The sequence below is a fragment of the Odontesthes bonariensis genome, chromosome 6 (assembly GCF_027942865.1).
Source record: "Odontesthes bonariensis isolate fOdoBon6 chromosome 6, fOdoBon6.hap1, whole genome shotgun sequence".
NCBI classification, from domain to species: domain Eukaryota; kingdom Metazoa; phylum Chordata; class Actinopteri; order Atheriniformes; family Atherinopsidae; genus Odontesthes; species Odontesthes bonariensis.
In genome coordinates, this window is record NC_134511.1 from 31,554,303 (window position 1) to 31,581,854 (window position 27,552).

Consider the following 27,552-nt stretch of genomic DNA (forward strand, 5'->3'; position numbering starts at 1 on the left):
ATACAACCAATCATGAATACAATGTCCTTGTCTTGCATTCAAAGCCTGCCTGCTTACCATCTTCCTCTGAATCAGTGAGATTGGAGAGGCGGCCCCTCTTGGGTGAAGGGTCACATAACCGCAGGGCAGATCTTGCCGGAGGATAGCGACGCAGCGGGTGGCCCAGTGACGTCTCCTCTTCCAGTCTGGGCATAGGTCTCTCTGAATCCGAGTCCACAAAGGGCTCATCTAACACCTCGGTGGTTTCAGAAATGGTCTCTGTCACCACACTGCTTTGAGGGTGACTGCGCTGGCGAAAACGAGGCCTCTTCAGGGGCTTCTGGGTACAAACACAGATATGGAATTAGTTGTGCCTTTAAAACTCTGCCTAAAATGACCACTGCACACCTAAAGCCCAGAGTGGGCTGGATTGTTGTTTTCTCACTCCAGCGATGGAAAATTTCCAGCACCAGCAAACACATTTCTCTTACCTTGCATTTGAGCCCCATGGCTGGCTTGGTGAGGATGGGAGGGGAGCATGCTCTACCCTCTTCATCATCCTCATCGTCGTCATCCTCGTCCTCTCCACTGCTTTCAAAGAGGCAGCTTTGCCTGAGATCGTTCAGCCTGGACATCACAGGAAGCTGTGTGAGGCCCTCTCCCAGCCCTTCTGTGAGCCTGGGCTTGGGGCCTCTCTTTTTCCTGGGGGGCCGCCCTCTTCGTGTTGGGGTTATGGACGGGTGTCTGGCCATGTCGAGCGTGTGAAAGGCTGCAGAGTCTGCTTGTCTGTCTAAGGAGAAAAGGGAGGGTGGGCTGCTGGAAGATGCTGCCAACTTTCCTCCCCCTGTGCTCTCCTCATCCTCATCATCCTCATCTTCCACGGGGCGGATCTTAGGTGGCCGTCCAACCCGTGTGCTGTTCTTTACTTTGCCCCAAGGCCAGTTCTTGGGCGGGCGCCCCCGGGGTCTGCGCTCTCCATTTGTTGGTGGAGGTGGTCGCGGTGGCTCTGAGACAGGTGGTGGACAGCGGACAGGAGGGGAAGACGGGGAGCTGTGACTAACGGGAAACCCCAGGAAGCACTTTCTTTCCTCCTCCTCCTCCTCCTCTTCTTCTTCCTCATCTTCGTCGTCCCTCGTCCCTCCTTGCCGTATTTGCCAGGGCACAGGTGGAACCTTGTGACTTGGTTTGATCTATTCACATATTGCAAAATTAAACATATACAACATAAATAACTCAACAATTGGAAAGTATGACAACAAACTTATCATCTCTGCAAATTCAACATATTAACCTCCTTATGATTGTCTTCCTCCAGTTCTTCATCCTCCTCATCATCATCATCTACGTCAGCGTCAGAGACCACGGTGTTTGTTACGATGACCGGTGTCCAGCGGAGACATTCGGGGTCGACCTCTAGCTGCCGTGGCCGTGCCTTCAGACGTGCCATGTGACTGGCCACCAGCTTCTCCCTTCGCACCAACACGAGTCTGTAGAGACGCGGCAAAAACAAACGTCAGCATTACGACTCCGCATAGATGCTTTTTAACGGCTTTTTGTAAGAGTGCATAGCGAAGTGTACTGACATCAAAAGGCTCATCACTATGCGTTTAACAAACAAAGTTTCAATTTCCCTGTATTATGGTGGTGTTATCTACGGGCCTGTAGATACATTGTGTCACTGCATCGAACAGATCAGTTTGTGGATGCAAAACAATTTTTGTCCAGCTAAACTCAGACAAAACTGAAATCATTGTCTGTGGCCCACAGAAACAAAGAGTCTCTAAAACCTAATTATCAAGTTAGAAATCTTGGGGTAATATTGGACTGAGACCTGGGGTCCGTTTCACAAAGCAGGTTCAACCAACTCTGAGTCTATTCCTGATCTCTGAGTTGATCTACTCTGAGATAGAAAACTCTGAGTTTTCGGTTCCAGAAACGCTGATTTGAGTGAGTTTAATCAACTCAACAGTAGGTTCACCTTGAGTTTTGCGTGTGCGCCACAACTTTAAAAAGCCAGCATCAATGGAGCCCCGATTCGACGAGTCACCATGGCAACGGGGAAGAGGAGGGGCTACGTTTTTCACCAACCTCGAATTGGAAATCTTAATTCGCTCATACGGCGAGTTTCAATACGTTTTTAGAAATAAGTGCAACACCGCTGCAGCAGCAAAAGTGTAAGTTTAAATGTAGTCCTTTGCAATCCCAATAATATTACAGGGAAACTGCTTGAATGGTAGCCCATTCATTTATTTCATTTAGGTGCAATCCCGCAGGGGAGAAGCGCACTTGGCAGCAGTTTAAGATGAAATATAAAAATATTGTTCAAACAGGTGAGACCTCGGCATGGAGGTACCTCATTTTGATCATGTTTTACACTGTAAAGTAAATATTAAGTGGCTATTTGACTGTGCAGTTATTTTATTCCCAACATAATGCTGTTTTCACACACATAAACTATGTCTTCTCATCTATATCATGTTCTGTTAAATAATTAAGCCTATTTAAACTAACACAGACTTCTACTCAGCCAACAGAAAGAAGGCAGATGCCCGTAAAACGGGTGGTGCCCAGCACCGCCACCTCTTACTGAAGGCCAGTGGCTGAGGGAATCCCTGAGGGAGTCCACCCCCAAGACACAAGTGCCTTTATAAAATATAATAGGCCTATAGATATCTTTTTTAAGCCTATTCATACAAATATTTATTTGTCTTTTATGTTTTTTTTTTCTTTTGTCCCAACAAAATTCTGATGGTGCCGCTCAAAAAGATAATTGTCTGTGCAATGCAAATCTATGCGCGGTCTGATAACCATCTCTGACGAATATTTATTTCTCTGCGCAATAATGCTGCACCTTCATCCACGGGATCGTTGTCAAAAGGACATGTTCGTGAAAAAAGTAATCTCCTACTGTGCCTAATGGACTTCTAGAAGTAGAAGAACTCGCTCTGCTGACTGAATGAATGAGGAAATCAAATGTCGTGTGTGGCTGAAAGAGGGCAGAGACGTAGATAAACTTGAGGTTTCTTGAGGAAAACCTGGTCCCGACCAGGTTAGGTTCAGAGAGTCTGTTACTACGGTAACTGACCGAGAGGTTAAGATACCTCTCTTTGTGAAACAGGCTAGAGTTACCCCTCTTTCTCGGGGTTGAGTTTCCTCCCTTTGTGAAACGGAAAACTCAGAGTTTCCCTCATTTCAGGGTTAATCAACTCAGAGTTTTCACTAAACCTGCTTCGTGAAACAGACCTCTGAACTTTAACAGCCACATTAAATCAGTAACATAATTTAACTCTGCTCACTGGGCTCTAAATGGGCTGTAAGACAGCTGCAGTACATCCAGAATGCTGCTGCTTGATTCCTGACTAGAACCAGGAAATACGACCATATTAGTCCAGTGCTCAGGTCTCTGCACTGGCTTCCTGTCGCTCAGAGAATAGACTTTGAAACAGCTCTGCTTGTGTACAAGTCTCTTCATGGTCAGGCGCCAAAGTACATCTCTGACATGTTAGAGCCATATGAACCAACTCGGGCTCAGGAAAATGTCTCCTGCTGGTGCCCAGAGTCAGGACTAAACAAGGTCAGGCTGCGTTTCAGTTTCCATCCATCCATCCATCCATCATCTTCCGCTTGTCCGGGGATCGGGTCGCGGGGGCAGCAGCTTAAGCAGAGAAACCCAGACATCCCTGTCCCCGGCCACTTCCTCCAGCTCTTCTGGGGGGACCCCGAGGTGTCCAGGAGGCATCCTAACCAGATGCCCGAGCCACCTCATCTGACTCCTCTCGATGCGGAGGAGCAGCGGTTCTACTCCGAGCCCCTCCCGGATGACCGAGCTTCTCACGCTATCTCTAAAGCCTGATTCTTACTCGGCGCAACCGCGCAACTGTTCTGGCTCGAGAACCATTAATGACGTCATCGAAAGCGCCAGCCCCTTTCACAGTTCCTTCAGCTCATAAGCGCAGTTTGCGCCGAGTATGCGTCACATTTGCAGTTCTCTCCAGACCAGCGGACGTCACTGTTGAGGAAACAACCAGACCTCATTTGTTTTGTTCATGTTTCCTTTCTCTTGGTCAGCTGTTTCCGGTTGAGCTCGCGCGAAGTCAGAAAAAAAAGTTGTGTGCGCGACCTTGCGACGCGTGAGAATTTTTTAGCTTGCGACGGGGGGCGTGGCGGAATTTTGGGTCACGTGACCGTTTGCGCCATTTGCGACCAGCTAGTAAGAATGGGTCAAAGCGAGGTTGCGCCGAGTAAGAATCAGGCTTAAGGGAGATCCCAGACACCCTGCGGAGGAAACTCATTTCGGCCGCTTGTATTCGCAATCTCGTTCTTTCGGTCACTACCCACAGCTCGTGACCATAGGTGAGGATCAGTTTCAGTTTTATGCTCCTAGAATCTGGAACAGCCTTCCAGAAGATGTGAGACAGGCCTCAACTCTGACAATGTTTAAATCCAGGCTGAAAACAGTTCTATTTAGCTGTGCATTTGACACCAGAAAGTATTTTATCTGCTCTCTTCACTTTTAAATGATTTAATTAATGATTACATTTTTTATTTTTTTTTGGAATGATTTTATTGCCTTCTTGTGATTTTATGTAGCTGTAAAGCACTTTGAATTGCCTTGTGTACGAATTGTGCTGTACAAATAAAATTGCCTTGCCACTGACTTTGTAGATCACCATATAGCACAAAAAACACTTTTTCCTTAAGTTATTACTGTCAAAGAGGGACAGGCCATTAATCGCTGCCTTTAATATTTCCCCAGGCAGTGACTGAGCACTGTCTGGCAACATGCCGTGCAGAAAACTACAAGTTATACACTGACCTGTCTCCTCGCTGCTCCAGCATGGTGAGGCTGTGTAGGGTGGTGGTGATGTCCTGTGGGCAGATCCCCGTCAGTTTGCTCAGCTGTCGTATCGCGATCTGCCGGTCTCGGACCTCATGGAGACACTCCAGAACCACACTGCGCCAGTACGCCATGTAGGACAGCCGACCCAGGTCCGATAGTGGCTTCTCTGGAGATCCTGGCTGTCCCTCTCGCTTTGACAGTAAGTAGCCTTGAGAGGGGAAAAAAAGAAAGACACCGTAAGCCAAATATATAACCTTTTAAGGTGTTCACTTGTTTATCAAAAGGAAAAGGTGTTAATATAGGCTCCAGCCCCCCCACGACCCGACCGACGGATTCAGCGGGTATAGAAAGTGGATGGATGGGTGGCTGGAAAAGGTGTTAATGGATGTTATAGGTATTTCACTGTGTTTTTATTAATAATGGCGTCCTTACTGAAGTCGATGAGAAAGCGTCCATAGCCCTTGCGCTGGTACTGTGGAAGAATCATGATGCATGATACGTTGTATTTCTGTTGACAGTGCTTTTCCTGGAGAAGAGGAAAACACAGACACATTTAACCATAAGTTAAAAAAAAACAAACAAAAAAAAAAAAAACACATCACGAGGTAGGCAGAAGGAAGAATAAAATATCTGCAAGTTTGTCAGAATGCACCAGTGATGCGGACACATTGTGATTTAATCTGAGTAGACTTTTTTTAATATATATTTCTTGCTACTCATAAGCTTGTGTCAGGAAATCAACAAGAAGCACAGATAAAAATAGAGGGAGGGATGCAAACTCCCTTCTGAACAGAGTTTTGATGGGAATCTGAACAGGATGGACTGGTATCCACCTTGGAAAAGTAGCCGACGAGGTGGCAGCCTTTGTTGTCGTTCTGGGTCAGGACATAGAAAAGGAAGGGCTCCACATCATAGTAGAGGGTCTTGTGGTCCAGGAACAGCTTGGCCAACAGACACAGGTTCTGACAGTAGATTGTGCTCACATTTCCATCGACCTGTTGAAGAATTGGTGTAAAAACAACAATCAGTTCAACACACAGAGTTTTCTTTTTCTTAAGAGGCAAGTGTCAAGTGCCTGAGACTCTGCAGAGGGAAGAATTATGTGCTTAAGGTGCTGCAAAGAGCAAATGGTGAAGAAGTCAGGGAGGGTATGATCTTCACTCTGTCTCTTGAGACCCTGACAAGTGAGGGAAGGAGAGAAACAATGAGTGGTGGAGAGAGAAAAAAAGGAGGCAGACTGAGGTTGGCAGAGCACCAGTTATCTCTGCTCTACGATGAGCGAGGACAGACTGCAGAGCAGCGGACAACAGACGCTGCATTCGACAGAGCCTGCAGACAACAATCCACTCAATTAATGGGCAACTGTGCAACAAGACCCTAAAGAACATTTAACTGTACATAACAGATAAATAACTATTACATTTCAAAGATAACCATCGATTTCCCTAATGATACTAACAAAAGAATATTCCTCTTTGGTAGGAAGGGATGTCAGTTAATCACCACTGGGAATTGTAGTGGTTATCATAAAGTTGGTGGAAAGCAATGCTGCGATCACTCTCCAAAAACGCTTACACTTTCACTGTGATAGACCGCATTTAGTGGCCCTTAGGAAGACTGTTAGAAAGACATTTAGTGTGGAATAAAAATCAACCTGAGCACTTGTGTAGTGTCATATCAGTTACAATGTAATCTACCATCAGTTGCTCTTTCTGAACACTTCCTCACCTCAAACACGGAGACGTCATCCTTCCTGTAGATCTCGTTGGCAGGAGGGTGGAACCAGTTGCACTTCTTCATGTGCTGGTAGAGGATACTGCGACTCTTCATGTAGCGCAAACAGAACTCACACAAGTAGAGCTTGGGTAGTCTGGGAAGGGAAAAGGAAACAAAATGAAAGGAGACGTGAGGACGAGTTTTAGACTGCATTTATCAGCAGATGACAGTTTATTTAACCTGAAGCATTTTGGCATGTTTGAAACAAAATAGCCTACCTGGCCCAGGCAGGTTACCTGCCAAAGTAAGTGTTAATGTAAACAGCCTTATAAGTGAGCTGGTGGTAATTTCCACCACTACAAGCAGGACTGTGAGTCAGAGCATCATGCTGTTGTGTTCGAATATGTCATGTTAGCTTACCTGCTGTACTCCTGCGGGTAGGGAGATGAATACCATGTCTGGATTTCAAATTTGCCAAATTCGATAACTGATGGACAGCGCATCTGAGGGTCTGGCGGACCCGTCACCCCGACTTTCTATTAGTGTGAAGATGAAGCGGGAAAGGCAGGGAGAGATGGAAAAGGTCAAATCTAGGTTCACTCCAAGAGGGATAAGCAGATAATAGTTGAGCTGACAGTTTAGAAACCGGCATTGAGTGGCTTATGATCTTCAACTCGTGGATGACACACACAGAAAGACAGAGGCAGGTTTTATCAAAAGGGCCGGGCCACCTGCTTGCAACATGCAGGAGCTTTGAATGGATCTGGCAGAGTGGTGTAAAGATCTCCGCCTGCAGTTTATGACCATCATGCCGTCCACTCCACAGCTTCTCAGTCTTGATAATAACGTTGACTCTTTTTGCAGTTCAATAACTGCTCTCACACTTCTGTGGGTATTCCGGTCAGGATCTAGACCGTTTTAATATGACTCCCATGATCCTGGCAAAACGCCCACTGTCTGGTCAGTTTATAAGCCTTGAACATTAAAGGGGTGAATTTATGTTTCCTCTCTTTAAATACTGCCTAACCTTGTCAGGACACTGGCACTAAATTTTATATAGCTAACTTACATTAGGCAGAGATTCACTCCTGGGTATATTTACTCTAACCAGCCCTGTCCTCCCAATCATACTGCAAAGTTTGCAATAAAAGAACGTGAAGTTCAAGCAAATTTCCCACAACAACGGTACAGAGTAATTACCTGTAGCAAAGCTTTTGTCCTACAATAACCCCTTGAAATTTGCATCAACTGGTCACCTAATCAATCAATCAATCTTTATTTATATAGCGCATTTCATACCACAGGCAACTCAATGTGCTAAAGCCAAACATTTGACCCTAAATGTGTCCTGCATTCATCATTCTGCTCAGGCCAATTTGCACTGCATCAGTGGTAATGGATGATTTTAATATCCATGCTGAACCACGCAGCTGCTCCGTGCCAAATTAATTTCCTTTCTTTGCTGAAACTCATAGCTCATGACTTTTCCACCCACAGAGGTGCATGCATCCTGTAGAAAAATTCTGGCCACTGACTTCATCTCTTACAACCCACCAGCTGTTGACTCTGCTCTTTCTGACCACATTCTCATCACCACTGAAACTGAGGTCTGGCTCCACACATCACTGTTACACTCCGGCCTGGCAGCCTCAGTGAGAGCCTCAGCTCACTCCCAGGTTCCTGTGCTATTGCGGTCTCACTAACGTTGGCCTCTCTTTTCATTCACCACATTCTACCACTTACTATTAGTCTCTCAGTCTGTGTACCTGTAGTGCCAGCTCCTGGATGTGTCTGAACAGTTCGATGTCTTTTTCCGTCAGGTTCTCGTGGCCGGGAAGTTTCTCATCTTCGTCACGCCAGTCGCTGCCGTCCTGATTTTCTAGGAATGGAAACAGAGTTGACATGAACGCAAATCCAGCGATGGCCTTTGTACAGCTGGTTGGTTTTTATAATGATGCCAAATCCAGCAACATTTCAGCCAAAATGAATAGTATTTTTAATGATAAACCGACTAAAGCAGGATTCTGACACAGGTTCAGCCTTACCTCCCCTGTCATCTCCCTCTTTGCGACTGGATTTCTTTCGAATGCGACACTGCTGCGAGTAATCCACCACCTCCTGCCGGGCCTTACGGCCCTCTGGTGACGGTGTGAAAAACTTTGTGAGGGCATCAATGAGGCCCTTGGTCTTGTTGTTGAAGCGCAGGCTGCCATGTGAATGCTCGTCGTCTCCGCGCATCGAAAAGAGCAGCCGATCGTCGCCGGGATAACCCTCGCAGGAGGAGCTGGAGGAAGAGTTGGCTGAGGTGGAGCGCCTCCGCCGACCTCGCCCTCCCAATTTCTTAAAGGGCCGGCCAGGCCTGTGGAGGAAGTCAGAAGTCTGGTTAAGATTGTGTCAAGCGATAATATTCATCTGAAACCACGATAGCGCTACAAAAACAGTCAGAAAACAGGAAGTACAAAAAGGGCAAACAAATCCACCCAGAACACAATCTGAAACATGACGTATAATAAAAAATAAAAATAGAATCTATTTAAGCCTCGTTATTTCACTCATTTGTTGAAAACTTCAGCACAATATCGACTTTACTCACGTGATGATAACTCAACCCTACAACTGATGATAGTAACAGATACAAATGATTGTAAGCCTATTGTGGGGAGTAGATGTTGTAGCTATTAGCTTACTCTTACGGCAGAGCAGCATTTTCATGGCATCTTGTGGCAGCTTTGTATAGAGGTGGGGGAAATTTACGATTCTTAGAAGCATCGCTATTCGGAGGTGGACGATTCTGATCGATTCACAAACATCCAAATTTCGATTATTTAAATAAAGTAAAACAGACAGTTCTAAAATGCAGAACTAAGAAGAGCGGTACGGGTCATCTCCGGGACACTATGGGGAGCGGAAAACACGTCGTCTTTTATTTTGTTTCTGCGCGCGACTTCCTGTCCCGCACGATCTGCTCTGTGCTGCTGCGTTGTGCTTCGGTGTTCGGCAAAAATAGAAGCTCTGTATCTGCTGCGGAGGCTCCGGAGACTCCATTTCACCCGAAATGAATGCTTATTCAATGAGACTAAAAGAAACGTTGTGAAAAAGTGCATCAATATACATAAATTAAAAAACCATCAATAACCTTTTTTTATTATCAAATGGTGAGGTGCCTAAAGATTCCAACCCCTAGCTTTGTATGTGGCTGTCCACAGAAGATGTAAATACTTGAAGGAAGCTCAGTACCTGTTCTTGGGCCGCCCCAGTGGTGCACTGTAGCGCCGTTTGATTTGTTCTGCCTTTTCATGTAAAAGCGTCTTTCCTTTTTTCCTGGGTTGGCAGATCTGACATATCCACATGCCTGGGTAGGAAAGAAAAAAAGGATTACACAAGACCGGCTTGAATGCAAATATCAAGGTGTTTTTAGAAGTATTTAACACTTATTACTGACATATTTAAGTTACTCAGGAGAAAGTTTAACCCTTCTATGCCAATAGTAATGTAGGAGCTTTGAGGGATCTTAAGAGGTTGAATTTGAAGAAGAAGTTGAATTAGTGGAGGCTACAAGTAGGTATTGGAGAGTTAGGTTATAAGTTCAACCGGCATTCTTGTTCATTTACCTTTCGGCATCCGCGTGAGGGGAGGATCACAGCACTCCATGTGGAAGCCCCGGTCACATGAGTCACAGAACAACATGTTGTCCTGCACAGACACAAACAGGTACAGATTCATGGGTTTTAGACTATTAATGAAACCACTAATTCTATTCTCATTAAGTCAGTATGGGTCAGCCAGTACAGTTAGTGTCAAATAGCATTGATCTAAAGCTCTTTGATGATTTTCACACAGTCATGCAAAAGAGTACATTATTGACACAGCAGCGGTCTCTGTCCTCATCAGACATTTTGGTTGAACACTCGTCTCTTAAAAGAAAAGAGTTCAAACATGCAGAGGCTGACTAGAATAGCTCAATCCCGGGACAACAGATATGTCCATCAGCATCACTGTGTAGCATTTAAGTGGAGAAGAGAGTGTACAGAGATGCTGTCTGCCTGCCAGTTTGCCATGTTTCTCACCGCGTTCTTCCCTTGATCCTGACAGCTGCTGCAAGTCTTGCATTCGATGCACTGCCACCACAGAGCCTTGACTCGCGCCGTGAGCTCTGGGGAGAACTTGAGACAGGACGGGTGGCCTGCAGGTAGACACACACAAACAAACACACACAGAGACAGGAAGAAGGACGTCAACATCCCACAGTGTTTTTTTTTTTTTTTTGGTCACTGCTGACTGACAGCCCTGACCCACTTGCGTCAATGTAAAAAAAAAAAAAAAAAAAAAAAGAGACTCCTTTTGGATTTGAAAGCCCTTGCTGAATCAAACCTGGCTGCAAAGAGTGTTCAAACATAAATGACAGTCTGTCAGTGTTGTGCTTTTGCTTTCTTGGAAGAGTAACAAACAAGACAGCCTCGTCTGGTACAGAAACCTTCTGAGGGAGGAGGAGCACCAGCTCCTCTCTGCTGTCAAATGTAGTGTCAGGTCTTAGCAAGAATTCTACCTTGTGTAGCTCAGAAAACAAGAATTCTAGAGAACAATCATGTTGTACCTTTCCTGAAAAAATACAAGGCTGCGCCAGTAAAAAAGTAAAAAAAAAAATAAAATAAATAAATAAATAAAACAGACAGTTTTCAGGCAAACAAAGAAAAAATTCTCATTCTGGCCCTGAAATGGGGATACATGGCAGAACAATGCTAAACATAGTTCTTTAAGGAACTTCAAACGGGTATAATATGCTGCTGGAAAGAAACCACTTGTACAGTAAGTAGTTACATGTGGTGAAATTACAGTTAAAACAATGCTAAAGAAAACTGCTATTGGTGCCAATTCTGCCCAAGTTCAGGCATCTAGAGGCACATGGTTGGTCTATGTGTGATAGGTAGGGTTAGCTAAAGAGTAATCACTGAAAATCCATTAAACATCAAGTTCAAAAATAGGAGATGGAAGCAGTAAAACTATCAGTTGAAGTAGAAAGTGTGTGTGTGTGTGTGTGTGTGTGTGTGTGTGTACTTTAATATGATCGAATGTGCAGCTTCCTACAAATTAAAACCCAATATAATCTACAACAGGAGTCTATTAAATTGTGATTTTATTTGGTTTTAAACTGCAGCTGCCTTTATTTGAATTACAGTAAAAATGGAAGAGTGTAACAAAGTCAGTTACCAAAGTTCAAGCCTTAAATGATCAGAAAACAACACTCACCACTGTTGCCACAGTCAGCGCAGGAGATGAGCTCCTCCGGCTTCTTGTCGCGATTCTGCTCCTTGGTCCCCAAACAGAAGCTGCAGATGGGGATGGGCTCGGCCACGGGCTGGTGGAGAGACACGGCACAGAGGAGGGAAAGTTGAGGGTCAGCCAATTAACGGCTTCATTAAAATGAAATCAACAAAGAGGCCATGTGTGTCCTGCCACAGATCAACTGTTGCTGTGTATATCAACGAGCTAACAACGGGCTGAAAACGACACCGACGGCACAGAGCATCTCTATGTGAGAACAGAGAGTTTAGGCTAATGAGGAGCATGGGAGCTGCTGTGATGACCGAGCTTGTATAATTTATGTGGCATGTCATGTTAGAGGCTGCCATTGTGTGTCAATGCCTCTGCTGGCTCCTGTGCCGTTTGATCACGAGCTGGAACTCAGATCCTCTGGCTGACTGGTTGAGGAGGTTAGCTCCACTCAAACGTGTCCCGTTTTGACACTTGTTCCTGAAGCACGCCGTCAGACAGTCAGTTCTGCAGCTGCATAAATATTTTAGTCTCCAATGAATACATGAACCATATCAGCAGGTGTGGATTCAAACGTGAAACCAACGGGGTCTGAGACTTATCGGGCTGATAGATGTTGAAAAGGACGAGCATGTTACCCAAGTTGGGAGAAAAAAAACAGAAAGAAATAAATCACATCCCTTAAGCACTGCAGGTACACCTCACACAGACAAAAAGCACAAGAGAGGAGGGAAATGGGACTAGCTTTCAAAGTTTCTGGAGCCTGGAAGGCCTGAGGGGAGGTGATGGCTTACTTCTACCTGAGACTACACCACATTCTGTCTACTGAGCTCTAATAAGTTGGTTGTGTGTATTGGGAATAAAATGTATGCCCCAAATGTCCAGCATACAATTAGATAGCCTGAGCTATTCTTTTCCCAATTCTGTTCCTCTGCTGTATGGTGATGTGAGACTGACAAAAACTAATGATCTAAAAACTAATGCAAAGACAAGTGTAAACCGCAACTAAGACATAACCACTGGTTGGGTTTTAGCACACTGTCCTGGATTCAGAACATCAGTGTCTAATGGAAGCATGCAGAGAGATTCTATAGTTAACTTACTTTAGTAGCTGAACATGTCAGGAGAACAAGGAAATGTTCCAAACTATTCAAAAATGCCCATCAAGAAAGGCGGACTACAACATTTCCAAGGCTTGTAATAAAAACTGAGCTTCTGTGTGAGAGAAGCACTGATGACGGGCACTTGGATGGGCTTCATACCCCCACGGTTCAGATGGGGAACGCTATGTGTACAGCATCTGTCGTCTGACTGCGTCCTCAATCTCAGCTCCACGGCAGAGCAGCAAAGAGAAAGCCACCGGTGAAAACAACTTGCATGACATCTGGGCTGGTGTTTACAAGCAGCCATATGGGAAAATCAGAAACAAAGCGAAGAAAGCTTCTACGAGAATCCGATGACAGAGAGGCCGAGCTTTTAAACGTTCCCAACTCTTACATTTGGCCTGATCCGCACACACTGTGTCCAAGTTTAAAACATTCTTTTCCACCAGTGACTACAGCATTATCTGAGAGGTAACGTGCAGCAGGCGGAGGACAGAGGCAAAGATAAACCCAACGCTTTGAAGCATTCTGGAGTGGAAAGGACAGAATCCAGGACTCAATCCGATGAGATCTGTTTTCAGTTCAACTCACTTTGTGATCAGTGTTCAGCGTGATGCCCAAAGTATCCCATTAATTACGGTATTTCTTCACACGGGGCTCAAGGCCTTTATTTACTTCAACAACTTAGGATATCAGTCCTCTGTTAGAGGCAGGCCTTTATATTAAACTCTCATTATTCTTAGTACGACTTGTCATGTTTTTCTGCAATGCTTCAAACTAAACCTGGAACGGTGCATAAAAACATTTGGCCCCCGTTTTCAAACAGAAATTCAAAAAGTTGAACAAACAAAGTAGCAAAGCGGCTAAGAAACTACAAATTATACCCCCCTCTTGACTTGACTGGATAAAACTATCCCCCGTTCTTAGCAGGGACTCATCCGGAGTCATTTAAGAAATCAAGTACGCAAAGACTTTGACAAGTATTCATACCCATATGACACGTTTAGAACACCATGTTTATTCCAATGAACTGTACACGTGAAAGCGGTATAGATTGAATTTTTTTGTTATGACAGGTGTGCCTTTTTCTTTCCCCTCTTCCTTCCTGCCCAGCCTGTATCAGGGGCCGGCCTCTGTTAGTGTCAACTCCATCCACAGCTTTAAAAAGAGGCCTGACTTTTAATTGAATCCTTTTTTATGTCAGGAAATACAGAATCCAGTGGCAACCCAAGATAACAACAAAAGATGGAATGATTTTATTGGCATAACAAAGGTCAACCTTTTATAATGTGTACCAACACATATCTAAGTTACATCAAACAATGCCTCTTGTGTAAAATCAGCTCAGTATCAGAGTGAATTAATATTTTTTCAGCATTCACATTAAATAAGATGACCTTGTTTATTCAATCAACAGTTTATTCAATCTGACTGAGGTTGTTTGAGCTGTAGTTTGTGGAACCAACCAACACATCTTTGCTATACTGCAGCAAAATTAAGCCTCACCTACGATTTGAGAGGAAAACTGACACGGGTCGATCCAGGATGCCGTAATACAACGGTGAGCAACTAGGCCGAGTAAAAACGAGGACTTTTCTTAATTGGCCATTTATGTTTAGTTGCATTCAAATATAGAGAAGTTTGCACTTTAAAAACAAAAATTCAAACTGCCATGTATTTTTCACTGATGAGGCTTTCAGCCCCGCACCCCAGCCGAAGTGCACCGCCCCTGACCGTACGTAGCAGGTTACTACACCTGTGAATAATCTGTGGTTAAAAAAAATAAAGCGTTTTGCTTCTCAAAACGATATGCGTTCAAAAGAGTAATACATTTGCGTCACAAAATCGTTGTCCAGGAAATCGTTGTACACAGCACGCAGTGATACGAAGGGAGAGAAAATAGCGTCAAGCGATTGTGAGGTCTGACTTTTTCCTGGACAACGATTTTGAGATGCAAATGTATTACTCTTTTGAACGCATATCATTTTGAGAAGCAAAATGCTTTATTTTTGTGGCCCCAGCCAACTAGCCGGACTACCTTCGTCAACGCCAAAACGAGGCCGGAACTCGGCTCACAGGACGCAGCGGGGGGTAAGAAAATGTTCATAAACAATATTGCTAATATGGGATGTCATACAGCTTCATGTCAAAAGAGGCGACTATCCCTTTAAGGTGGTCCTTGGTGACTAACACCAATCTAATGAAACAATAATATTTGTTGAATTCAAGGGATTTTCTGCAGCACAACAGTGTAAATGCATGTAGCTGCAGAGAGCAAGGTAGGCAGGGAGAAGATGGGGACAAGAGCTTGATTTATTGGGTTCATTTCCCTCTGACTCCCTGCTTCCAGTGCTCCCTGCTACCCGTTACCCACCTAACATAGCACAGCACTCGAGAAAGAGGAAAAAGGAGAAACAAAAAAAAGGGATACAGCAAGAGTCGAGGGAAGTAAGAGGTAAACACAGAGGGGAGATAAGCAGAAACACGCAGAGTGCTGAGAGGAAGATAGAGGCTTCCCAGTGAAGAGATGTGAGCATTAGCTTTCTATTATCATTGTTCAAGTTAAATTTTGCCCATTTGCGTTACAACGAGCGAAAAGCAAATAATAACAATATAAAAATAATAATTCCTTCTCCCTGCGATGTGAGCGCATTATGAAAGCAGATAATGAGAATGAACAGAACACAGCTATGGTGTGTAAAAAAAAAAAGTCACTGACGAGAAATGGAAGCCAGCAACGAGAGGAAAGAGAAAGGAGGAGGAGAGGAGTGCGAGAAAAAAAAAAGACAGCGAGGACAAAAATAACAATCCAGAGGGCAAGGAGATGGAAAGAGTAAAGAGGGAGAAAATCTGCAGCCGCAGTCCTCTGAGCAGCCTGCCTGCGAACAACACCTCAATCATTCCTGACGCTTAACCCCTTCCCCGCTGGAGGAGGTCAACTGCTCCCACTTGCACTGTGAGCACTCGAATAAACACAAGCTGGAAGCGAGTGAGTGTCTCCTTTCTCACGGACACACATACACACGCGCGCAAACACACACACACACACACACACACACACACACACACACACCCCTTGTATAGAGACCCAGGCTACAATCAGGCTTCAGTTACTGGCTGCCACTATAAATTAATCCCCAGCAGATACTAAAAAATGAAAAGCTAATCCTCTTTCTATGACAGGGATATTGGAACTGCACAACACGATCTTCAAATTCTTCCTGAGAGCTGTTCTTCCCACCCATTTCAGCCTTTTCCACCTCAGCCTGCGCTCGTTGCCAAGACCACTGTTACACCCCAGCAACGCTGTAGAAATTCCTCACATCGACTTACTGTTTGACTTAGGCTGCGGCTACACGGAAACGTTTTTCACTGTAAACGATACTTTTTCTTATCGTTTCGCTGTCGCGGCCACACGGAGCCGGCGTTCCCACTACCCCAAAACGATAGTTTTTGAAAACGGGTTCCAGAGTGGGAAAGTTTGAAAACGGCCTCGTTTCGTTTCCATTGTTACAGCTAAAACGTTTTTGCGTCAGTCACACGTTGACGCTGGGAGCCAATTTTAACACTTCTCTATTGTCTCACAGCGTGGCGTGACACAGTGGCGTGTGTACTGCCTCGTTTCATCGTTTTTGTCTGGACAGCAGCGCGTTTCCGTGTGGTCGCAAGAATTTTCGAACCCGTTTTCAAAAAAAACCTCGTTTCGTTTTCGTGTAGCCGTAGCCTTAGGTGTCATGGCCGACATTTCATTTGAGGTGTATGCGTGCGTGTGTGTAGAAAGTGTATGCATGTTTTGGCATGAGGTAATCTTTTTTTCTCCAACGTTTAAGATTTTCAGGAACAAAATTCTTGATAAAGACAGAGAGACACGCCTGTCGCAACATGCTGCACTGAGAGGGAAACCTTAAAACGCCACCATAACAGCATGCAAACCTGTCTTACAGGTTAACAGCTTTCTTAGAAATACACACCCAAACATAAAGGGATGGCTGTACACACCCATGTCTGACCCAACTGACACACCCACCTGTGTTTTATGGATCATTTAAGGACAGTATAGTCAAACCTAAATCTCAAATCCTGCAGCACTGAGCTAGTTTTGTTTTTAAATTGGTTGGTTTAAATTTTCTAAATGACTTCTTTACGAGACATGATGCATTATTTGAGACCTTGAGGTGGAAAACAAGCAATTGCACCCATGTTCACTCTTTCTATGCCGACTTCCCTTATCCAAAAACAGAGGACAGAAGAGTGAGACAGGAAGGAGAGAACAATGGAGGGAGGACAACAGGAGAGGGAAAAACAGGGGAGAAGGGGAGAGGAAAAGAATCTGGCTGTGGGAGAAAAGAGAAAGAAAGAAAAGCGTTGCCACTGTCCTTGTCTCTTCTCAAGTCAAGGATCTCATTAACATGGGAGCCCAAGCTCAGCTTCACTGCACTGCACCCCCCCCTTATGGTCACCACCACCTCCAACACAAACTCATTGATCAACTGTTATGAGGCATGACGAGCAAACACAGACAACTCCCGAACACACGTGTACTTGTTCCAAAAATCATTCGATGATGACGAGGTGGCATCGTCCCAATTCCACACATAAATGCACTACGGACATCAGCTGAGTGAAGAGCAGCTCAAATCTGAAACTCCTACGGCGCCATTCGCCAGGGAACGGCTCGAAAGTGACCATTTAACAACTTCACGTGACATGTGAAGCGGTATGTAGAAGACCCCGTTTTGTGCCAGAGCGCCCTGCCTCCAGTCGAGCGCTTCCCTCGATTTGAAGAAAAAAAAAAAAAAAAAAAGGGAGGTTAGTGACGGAGCACAAAGCTAAATCACAGCATCAAACGGAGAGGGGCTGGCCGCTCTCCAGTCATCACTTCCACAGCTGCTCAACACATTGGCTCCATTTGCAGAGTGGCGAGGTTAGCCGTACGCAAGACCTCGTACAGCTACACTCCCCGTGCCAAATACCATTCACATCACAATCACTGGATAGTGAGCTCAAGGTAACGGCTCCCCCCGGGCGATAACATCATTTCTAATGTGGCTTCTATAGGCTCATGGCCAGCTGCAGCTTTATCCGATGGTTCTTCTGTTGTCCGTAGGGTCGTACTGGCAGACCTCTGCTGAGGCTACATTGATTAAAAAAAAACAGCCATAACATCTGTCACATGCTCGAGTTATCAGCGGTCTTTTAATTGACCAACTGGGGATGTCCCTATCAAGATATTTTGTTCTAGATACCAATTGATTGAATAATTTCAGACTGGCCATACTAAATCTAAATCCAATAGTTGCACTTTCCTACAACAAACAGTCGTAAATCACACACATTAAATGCTTCAAACTTATACAAACATAATGGAACATTTGTATAAATGAAAAGGACTCCCAACAATTCAATTAACTAAATAATGTTCTAAAAAAGAAAAAAAAAACAACAGTCTGAAGAAAACAAAGAGCGAGAGAACAAACATTTTCACTAACAAATTATTAACCCAGCACTTCTATTATGAGTCAGGAGCGTGGCCTATTTAAACAAGCAAAATCCCAACAGTTTTTTCATGTCTCGGCTGCTGTGTGCTGCTAATTGTCAAACAAGAACTGAGTTTATGGTAGCAACAAAGCAGGAGGTTAAAGCATCAAAGGGTCGTAGGAGTCATTGGTATGGAAACTCTAATAACAGTCCACTGAGGCCAGAGCTCCTGCAAAGTGAAAACAGTTGATGGCCGTCGAGAAAATGGAACGCAGAAACAAAGAGTTTCAACCCCTATGAGTGTGAAGTCTGAAATCAAAGAAGCGCTGACAAGAGACCAGGGGAAACCATTTCATGGTATCCAACTTAGTCATTTCCCACTCTTCCTGTGATGTGGCACAAAGCCTGGGAACGCTTCCATCCATCCGGTGAACAGACACAAGCTTGTCACGAGACCATATAAGATGATGAGGCAGCAATTGGGAGATGAAAAAAAAAATCCAAAAGGTCCTACCTAAAATACAATGTACAATCAGAGTCTGTGGGAGTTTTGCACGCTCTGTCCACTGAGTGTGAAGTGTAAAGTCTTTGCCTTCAGCCGCCATAAGCTGTGTTGTCGAGTGTGTAAAGTTAAATACAGGTAAGGCGGCTCCTTAAGCATCAGATAAAAAAATGCTAACCTGAGCCAAACCTGTTAAGAGGTCAGTGGGACATTTTGGAGGGAAATCACCACAACACAGAGTGTGTTGGGTCCCTTTTTTCACACGTCCTCGCCGTGACACTGTCCGACTACGCCGAGAACTCTGATTCACCACGCTCCAGCTGTTGGAGAGAGGGCAACTGGCGGGCAAGAAGATTGCTTTTACCTATTATGATTGGATTAACATCACACACACCAACACACTGAACTATATAACCACATACAAAAAAAAGAGCATGTTACGCCCATCCCACCTAATGGCCGTAGCTCCATAGTGCTAAGGGGCGCTCAGGGAGGCAATGAGGTTTACCATCTATATATCCATGACCCCTTGTTGACTTCACTCCCCCATTCATCTCCCCCTTCGTGACCTGGCCATGGTACCCTATTAGGGAGAGAGGAGGGAGACAGACAGCCAGAAATAGGGATCCCTTTTGAATGGAGAGCCCTCATGCAACCATCAGTGCGCTGAGTACACAAATCTCCCTGCAAATGGGGTCATTGCTAGTGCTTAGCCATTTGTTTTGATTTTCCTCCCCCCCTCCATATCACCCTCCCCTTTCCTTGGGAAATCATAAACGTTAGCAATCACATGGGGCAATACAGCAATGATGCGCTGGTAGAGAACCACTGAGCACAGCTCAGTGATTATGCAACACCCATCTTGGCCTCTCTCTTGCACACGGTTTCATATCTCTGATGCATATGCCACTTGAAGCGATGCAGACTAACATACATCAAGGGCACGCCAACACAAAAGCACACATGATCATGCAGCTACAGAACGACTGTCTCCTGGAAGGATACATCAAAGCACCAACATAAAAAAAAAAAAAAATGAATATAAAGGCAGTAAAGAAGTGAACACAGGATTGTGTGAATGTTATACACAAATGTTGACTTCCTCACTGCTGCAGCTGCTTCTTCAAGGCCCGTCGAGTCTGAAGCCTTGCCAGAATTCACCAAAGCCTCACTATCCAAGGCAAAGCATGTCATTTATAGTTTCAGACTGCCTTGAATTTTTGGCTCCATCATTTGCAAATAAAAAATCCACTATACTTACTATACAAATCATTTGCGAGCTCTATAATGCATTACTAACCAACATAAACACAAGGAGCCACCAAAATAGAAAAATCGGCAGCTGAGTCAGAGAGGAGGAAGTTGATCTCTGTTCATCTTAAAGAGCTGCGAGATCAGCAGCCAAGCAGGTCACTGTGTTAGGCAGAAGTGACTGGCAGCTTACTTTCTAGGGTAATCCTACTCTGTGTGTATATGTATGACTATAAGCATCTTTACCAGGAAACCCTCTGACTAACCCCTCCTACAGGACCCAGACCAAGCTTAAAACGAGTCAAAACCATGATTAAGACCAGCTTTGTGTCCTCCAGTTGTAATGGCAGTATAATGACATATATGCCCACATGCTTGGATGGCAGGTAGTGTTGTAGAACTTTATCTATGTTCTGTTTGGGAGAAAACGTGTTTTAAATGTCCTGCAGGTATCTGAAGACATTTTATGGCATGTTAACTAATGTTTCTATGATATTGGCTCTCAATTCAAGTTTATACGCAAGTTTCCTCCTCTGCAGGCAACACTGTGGGCTCATGTGTGTGTACATGTCTCTGAACCTTACAACTAGGGGTTAGCAGACGGCTGCTCCCTGTGATCAGGTTACAGAGGTGGGTGTGTTCCCTCTCTCCTCTGTCGCCTGCATGTCTGCCTCTCCCTCTCTTTCTGTTTCACTCACTTTCCTCTCATGGTATGTCTCTGCCTCTCTGCGTCTTTCTGGTTACAGAAGCCTAAGGTTTGCGTCATGCAAGCCTCTCCCTCTGGCACAGACCAACTCTCTCCTGCTTGTCCATGTTCCTTCCCTTCCCTCGTTTCCTTTCTTTATTCTTCCCATCTCCTGACAGGGAGCAGCCCTGCAGCTGGTCCACACTCCCTGCAGGAGGCTGGGTGCCATATGACCATCTCCTCTGACCCACTCCTCATCCAGCACTACTGAAAACTGACCCGACAGCCACTCGCCCAGCATCATGCCAGTGTAGTGCGTGCCTGGACCACAGCAAACACATCTAAGTTTCTATCTCTCACATCAACCCAGCATAGCAGCACAATACCCACATGGTGGAGACAATTAGTCTTTTCTAATGTGTATCAGACCCCAGAGTTTTTCCCTCCCAAACACAAAACACTGATACCTTAAACACAAGAAGCAAGCACTGAAATTTGTGGAAAGATGCTGTCATATACCCAATTCTCAGACATTTCTAAAACAAATCAGCAATATGCCAACTGTGAACCAAAAAACACTGGAGGAAAATTCCCGTGCGCCATTTACACAGTCAAAGGCCTTACTATCCTGGAGTAATTACAGTCTAAGACACGGGGAGGGTGGAGGGGGCCATGACCAACCTGGAACAAGAAGAGAAAATACACAGCCGCTGTTTCAGGCATTCTGTGGTATGAGATTTTTCTTGACTTTCACAGATCATGCTCCCTTTCTCTTTGCTGTTCCAAAAAGGGTTAACTGAGATGCACGTGAGACTTGATTTCTTGTCACAACAACCTCAGCTACTGTTATTTCAACAGGATATCCGTGGTTCTATCAGAATAATCTGACGCCAGCAGACAACAGAGCTTTACACCCATTAAGCTCCTTCTATCAGCTTAATCTCAGCTAAACAATCAGCAACACTATTGTTTTTGTTTTATATTAACATCCAGAATATAAATCACAAACACAGCGTGTCACATTACACAAACAGAGCTCATCATAAAGGTGACGTGGTGTTTACCGTGTTTTACCAGTGTGTCTAAATTTGCGGTGCACACACACAGCGTTACATCTTGGTGGTACAGGTTTGCAGGGACGTTACCTTGTCTTTCTCGTGTGCCAGCAACCGAACAGGCGGCAGTGATTCCAGAGACACAGTCCTGGTTCCGTCATCCTGGGAGCTGCTTCGGCTGATTAGTAGGAAATGTGGACCCTGCTTGGCCACGCGTCCATGGGCGACAGCCCTCTTCAGAGCTACCCTTAGCTGCTGGTGGAAGAGGCCGGGCCCCATAGAACCACTGCCTGACAGGTAGGCTGCGACATCAGCCTGACACTTGAGGAAGCGCTCAATGTTCTTTAAACTGGAGCCACCAGGCTCATGGAGCCCTTCCAGTGCCCGCTTGATCAGCTTGTTCCAATCAAGTCCTGGTTTCTTCCCTGAATGGGAATGAGATGTACCACCACTGCTGCTGGTGCTGGTGCCGCTACCACCACCACCACCACCACCACCACTGCTTCCTCCTCCTCCTCCTCCTCCTCCTCCTCCTCCTCCTCCTCCTCCTCCTGCTCCCCCTCCTGCTCCCCCTCCTCCTCCACCTGATGCTGCCCCTCCTCCAGAGCTGCTACCACCTTTGGGCTTCGGCAGAGCTAAGCGCCCAGGGTTGTCTGGGTCTTTGTAGGAGTTTAGACCCTTGTTGGTGACCTTAAGTATGGTACCATCCTTGACACTGAGCTCCAGCTGCTCCAGAACCGTTTTACGGTCCAGACCGTGGGACATGGAAACTGCATTGCAAATACGTTCCTCTGATGGTCGCTGCTTCTGCTTCTTCACTTTCTTGATGGCCTCTAGGATCCATTGGGTGTAAACTGGGTTTGCCAACTTCACCATAGCTGCGGTCTGGGTGGGTGCAGCAGCCCTGAGGCCTCACTGCAAGGACCACACACAAAAAATGAGAACCGTGAGCCAAGAAGATACCTGGCCTGCGCCGTAGCGCTGCCGTCTCCTCCTCCTTTTTGCCCTCTACCTGCTTACTATCCCTTGTCCTGGGGTCGCACTGAGAGTCCCTCAGAAGCTGAGAATGAGCAACACGGAAAAGAGCAGCTGATCATAGCACAATCCCCCTGAGCAAACCCTCCACCCAGTAAAATCTAGTCCACCCACCACCCACTCCCAGCCAGGTAAAGGTCCCTGGTGAGATGCAGTGGGAGTGGAGGAAGTAGCAGGTCTGTTAACAACGTTAACTCCTGCAGCACAAAACACAGGGTACAGCAAATCTTAAAGAGAAGAGGGCTTAAAAATGTTTTTTAAAAAAAAAGAAATTGGATGTTTTCCACGAATACAGTTGGGGGGAAAAAAAGAGAGAAGAAAAACTGCTCAGCCAAGTTCCCGCCACTGGTAACAAAGTCTCTTCTTAGAGCGAGTCGCGAGAGATGTTCATAGTCCACAGAACATATAATTAGTGTTTCGATGCAACATCAGTTGGGAATACAGCAAACATGTCTTGATAGATTATAACATTCCAGACGACAAGGATTTTACTCCACATCCACGTCCTCTTGTCTCCACTTGTTCTTTTCCACAGTCTCTTTCTTTTCCAGCGATGTGGGATTCTCAGCTCTGGGACGGAACAGATATCTCAGCCCAGGGAGCGGTCGGGGCTGATCACCTTCATTGCCACTGCACTGACGAAAACTATATCAAAAACACACAAACACATAGAAAATTATTAGAGGAGTCTTGAAACGAAAAAAATAATAATAATACTGAGGCAGCAGTTGTTTGACAGGAATACAGTTAAGTCCTCAAATAGCTCATAACTAGATTGAGGCACATATAACCTTACACAGGGTTAGGCTTTCACAGCAAACAGCATCTCCAGAAATTGCTTCGACTCAGACATAAACAAACCCACAACAAAATAAGCTGGACATCAGAAAGAGGAGCAAGCTCTGTTCCGATACCTGTTGTCACTAATACACTCGATGTTGAATAAAAAGCTATGCACTCTGACAAAAAGTCTGTACAGGTAGTTGACAAATAGGACCATAACTTCAAGTGGAAAGAAAAGCACTTATGTCTCACAACATCATGCATCTTTGTGGTGTATCAACGAAATAAACACTAGTATCCTGAAAACTGTACCACCAGTTTGACAACCTGCCCAGCTGAGCTGCAAACGTAAACATGATGTACTGAATGTACATACTGTTAGCAAACATTAGCTTAGAGGCTAGCTAAAAAAAAAATCAAACCCAAGTCAAATGTCGTATTGTAATCTTATCTACTGGCGTATATTCCTATGTGTATTATTAGCCTAACAACAATAACTTCCCGCTAACTGTTGTTGTTTAGGAGGCTAACCTTGTGAACTAGCCAATGTGCTAACGTTACGACTCTGTTACTAACGTTACTCGCTAACCCAAAACGTAAACAGCATGTAACGAGAGGTTAGCAGCGCTCCAGCACATAAAGACAACATTTCCCCATTCTGCCGATATTTACGACAAAACAAAACATCACATCGCATCAAAAATGGCGAATAATCTCATTCTGAATGTCATACTGATTTTAACGTGCCATCCGCGGCCTTGTAAAATGCACAATGCAACTTGCAGACGGCCATCTCGGCTAGCGGGCAAGTGCAAAATTGAAGATATCTCAGCGGCGGATTTTGCAGCATTACATGTTCTGCGGCCTAGTTCTCAGTGTTCAGCATGAGTGAGGAGCCTCTGCCCGCTCAGATGTATTCCTGCAAGCGGTCCACACCTCACCGACTTCCTCCCTTCATCAACCGCCCTCCTATGTCGCTTCAGCCTGCGGTGCGGTGAAGACAAGGCCGCCAGAGCGGAGTAGCTAGGCCTCGGCTCCCCCCTCCATGCCCCCCACCCACCTCCGCGATCACCATCCCTCCGTACCCCTCTCTCCCGCTACCTCTCGCGGTTCCCCAGAAAGCTAGAGCTGGTCCGGTTCTGGTCTCTGAGGTAAGCCCGGGTAAACCGAACAGAGGAAAAAAAAATCTCCGTTGCTCCCATTAGACTTCCGCTGCTACTCACCGGAATTTCGGTTCGAGCCGACGTGGAGAAGGTGCCAGAACCATGCGAAACGAAGACAACAACAAGGCTAAAAATGCAGCCAGAGACCAGTGGCTCTAGAGCCGACGCCATTTTTGAGTGAAACAGGAGCACGGCTGGTGGGGGAGGGGGGAACACTGAACCGTCAGGCAGGGCCAAGGGACCGTCTGAGTGGTGCGAGGCGAAGATCCAGGGGAAGAAAAATTCACTGCAAGGCGCGGGGGCGGCGGCGGCGTGCTGTTGCTATGAGAGGGGTGTGAATATTGCTTGAGCACATGAAATGGAAGAAAGGGACAGATGGTGGCGGTGTTGGAGGAAGAACAAAATAAATAAATAAGAAGAGAAGATAGGTGTTCTCGCTTTCTCTGCTGTGCGACAGCTACACAGGAGATGCAAGGGAACGTCTGCATTTTGCCCAGAAGTTGTATAAGGAAAAAGAAATCAAAGCCAATAAGCATGCCTTAACGTTAGAGGGTATTTAAAGATCAAAGTGAGACACTCTTACTCTTACACATCCCCACAGCAGTCTATTGTTCTGCAGTAGCTGTGTGTGTTTTTAAACTGAAATTGATCAGTGATCCACAGACTCAGTCCCAAGAGATGATCAGATGTTGCAGTGAGTAGCTTTGTGTATTACTGTATGTGAGAAAGCATGTGCCTCTCTGCCTTTGCAGAGTTGTTTGCTCGTGCATTGCTCGTCAGGCTGTGAAACAGAATTATCTCTCCGAGAAAGAAAATCATGTGGACTAACTGCAGCCAATCCACCATGGTGCATCTGATTAAACAACAGCTGGATCCAACACCTTTTTCTCATCATTTCTAACAGGAGAAAGAAGACATTTTGCAGCTCTTTGTGGAACATCAATTATGGCATCTGGTGACATTGAAGCAAGATGGTGTAAAGGAACGATGTCAATCTTGCAGTGAATGTGCACTTGTTATACTTTGAATCCCTCTGTTGCATAAAATAAAAAACTCAAATAGGAAAATAAAGAGATTATTATCTATAAACAAAGCTGAGCCATGATTTATGACTCTGATGTTGAGAATTATTTTGGAAAATGTCATTACAACCTTCTACGTATCCATATAGAAACAATCAATTGAGGAAAACTGATTTTGCAGCTTCCATTTCACGATAATCCTGGTACAGCGGCACTTTTTTCTTGTTTTTTTTATTTTTTAATCTGGCAGCAATCTTCCTTATCTATTACAGCGTAACGCCGAAAGCTCCCTGAGTGTAAATTAAATTATCTGGAGGTTTGTGTAAAATGATTTGTACAGCAGTCCTCAGAGACAGATTATAGTGTCTTATAGGGAGCAATTAGACACGATGTTTTCCCATGTTAGAGGTGTCTTGTAAGAGGGTGAACTGCTGTCAGCACATTGGTGATCAAATAAAACCAGTAAGGTCACACTTTACTTGCTGTTTATCTTGCACTTCTTCAGGGACAGATAAATCACATTCCATTGACGGGGCACTAATTATAATTAACGGTACTGTTATTACAGGGATAAGTAGTGTGAAGCGTTAACACATGCAGGGCTATTAGTACACCTCCTGAGGACTCGTATTACATTAGTGTGTACAGTAGGCCAGCTAACAGATGGACAATACTCAGGAGAAGCTTGCACTACATCTATGGGTCCTGGCCATGAATAAATAATGCTGTGTACCATGATCCACTGCAGAGGCCATGTTCACCATCACGCAACAAGAGACACACGCTTACCAGGGGGAGATATGAGGGTTGAGGCATTTTTTATTTTGATAAGATCATCAGGATTTTCAGATAGGCCTACCTATCCCAAATGAGCACCTGAAGCGATGAAGGGCTGGGATGTAGAGGCCCTCAGTCCCTGAAATAAGCCAATGCCCACAAAGTTGGCATGCTGTGTTAAATGTAAATAACAGAACAACTCATTTGAAATACCTAAGAATAGTAAAAAAAGAAAAGATATCAAGTGTTTGAACTGAGAAATATTTGCTGATTTTTGTAAACTCTAAGCCAATTTCTAATTTTATGCCAGCAACATGTTTTAAAAAGCTGAAAAGGGGACAAATAATGGGGAAAATAAAAACAACAAAAGCTGTTTTTTGGGCCACGTCTCAAATTATTGGTTTATTGGCAAACGGTCGGTACAAAATAGGTATCCCAGAGAGGCTGACGGTTTTACAGGGAAAAGAGGGAACAGGGTCACCACTCTGCGAGGGAAAGTGTGGGCAGACAGTTCAACAATTAAAGAATAAAGTGTCTCAATCAAAAACAAAGACATCTACAGAGCAACATTTGTAAAAAGATTCAGGGAATCCTGAGAAATCCCAAAGCTCAACACACTGAAAACCAATAATGAATGAACTTGATCTCTGAGCCCTCACATAGCACTGCGCTGAAAGTAGATACTTCCCTGTATTAAAATCATCTGTATAAGCTCAGGTATGCTTCTGAAAATCATTGCCAGTGAACATCGTTTTCAACTAAACAAAAAATGCAGGGAAACTTTTGCGTGGACTGATAAATCCATTCAAAGTACCCAGAGAAAATCCACAAAGGCACTGGGAGAACATGCAAACTCCGCACAGAGAGGCCGTATCCAGAACCTAAATAAAGG

General features: G+C 44.9%; 1 protein-coding gene across 1 annotated transcript in view; it reads right to left on the reverse strand.

The window, feature by feature from the left end:
* Positions 1-25,080, reverse strand: part of kat6a (K(lysine) acetyltransferase 6A) — a 30,795-nt gene extending 5,715 nt beyond the window's left edge. The window contains exons 1-16 of the mRNA XM_075468318.1: positions 24,922-25,080; positions 21,971-23,560; positions 11,783-11,891; positions 10,603-10,718; positions 10,147-10,228; positions 9,773-9,887; positions 8,581-8,894; positions 8,302-8,414; positions 6,956-7,071; positions 6,548-6,689; positions 5,653-5,814; positions 5,252-5,345; positions 4,796-5,027; positions 1,271-1,466; positions 471-1,169; positions 58-319 (exon numbers count right to left, since the gene is read on the reverse strand). Coding sequence (XP_075324433.1) covers positions 58-319; positions 471-1,169; positions 1,271-1,466; positions 4,796-5,027; positions 5,252-5,345; positions 5,653-5,814; positions 6,548-6,689; positions 6,956-7,071; positions 8,302-8,414; positions 8,581-8,894; positions 9,773-9,887; positions 10,147-10,228; positions 10,603-10,718; positions 11,783-11,891; positions 21,971-22,756 — 3,538 coding nt within the window. The 5' untranslated portion in view covers positions 22,757-23,560; positions 24,922-25,080. The remainder of the gene's footprint in view (positions 1-57; positions 320-470; positions 1,170-1,270; positions 1,467-4,795; positions 5,028-5,251; positions 5,346-5,652; positions 5,815-6,547; positions 6,690-6,955; positions 7,072-8,301; positions 8,415-8,580; positions 8,895-9,772; positions 9,888-10,146; positions 10,229-10,602; positions 10,719-11,782; positions 11,892-21,970; positions 23,561-24,921) is intronic.
* Positions 25,081-27,552: the final 2,472 nt, after the last annotated feature.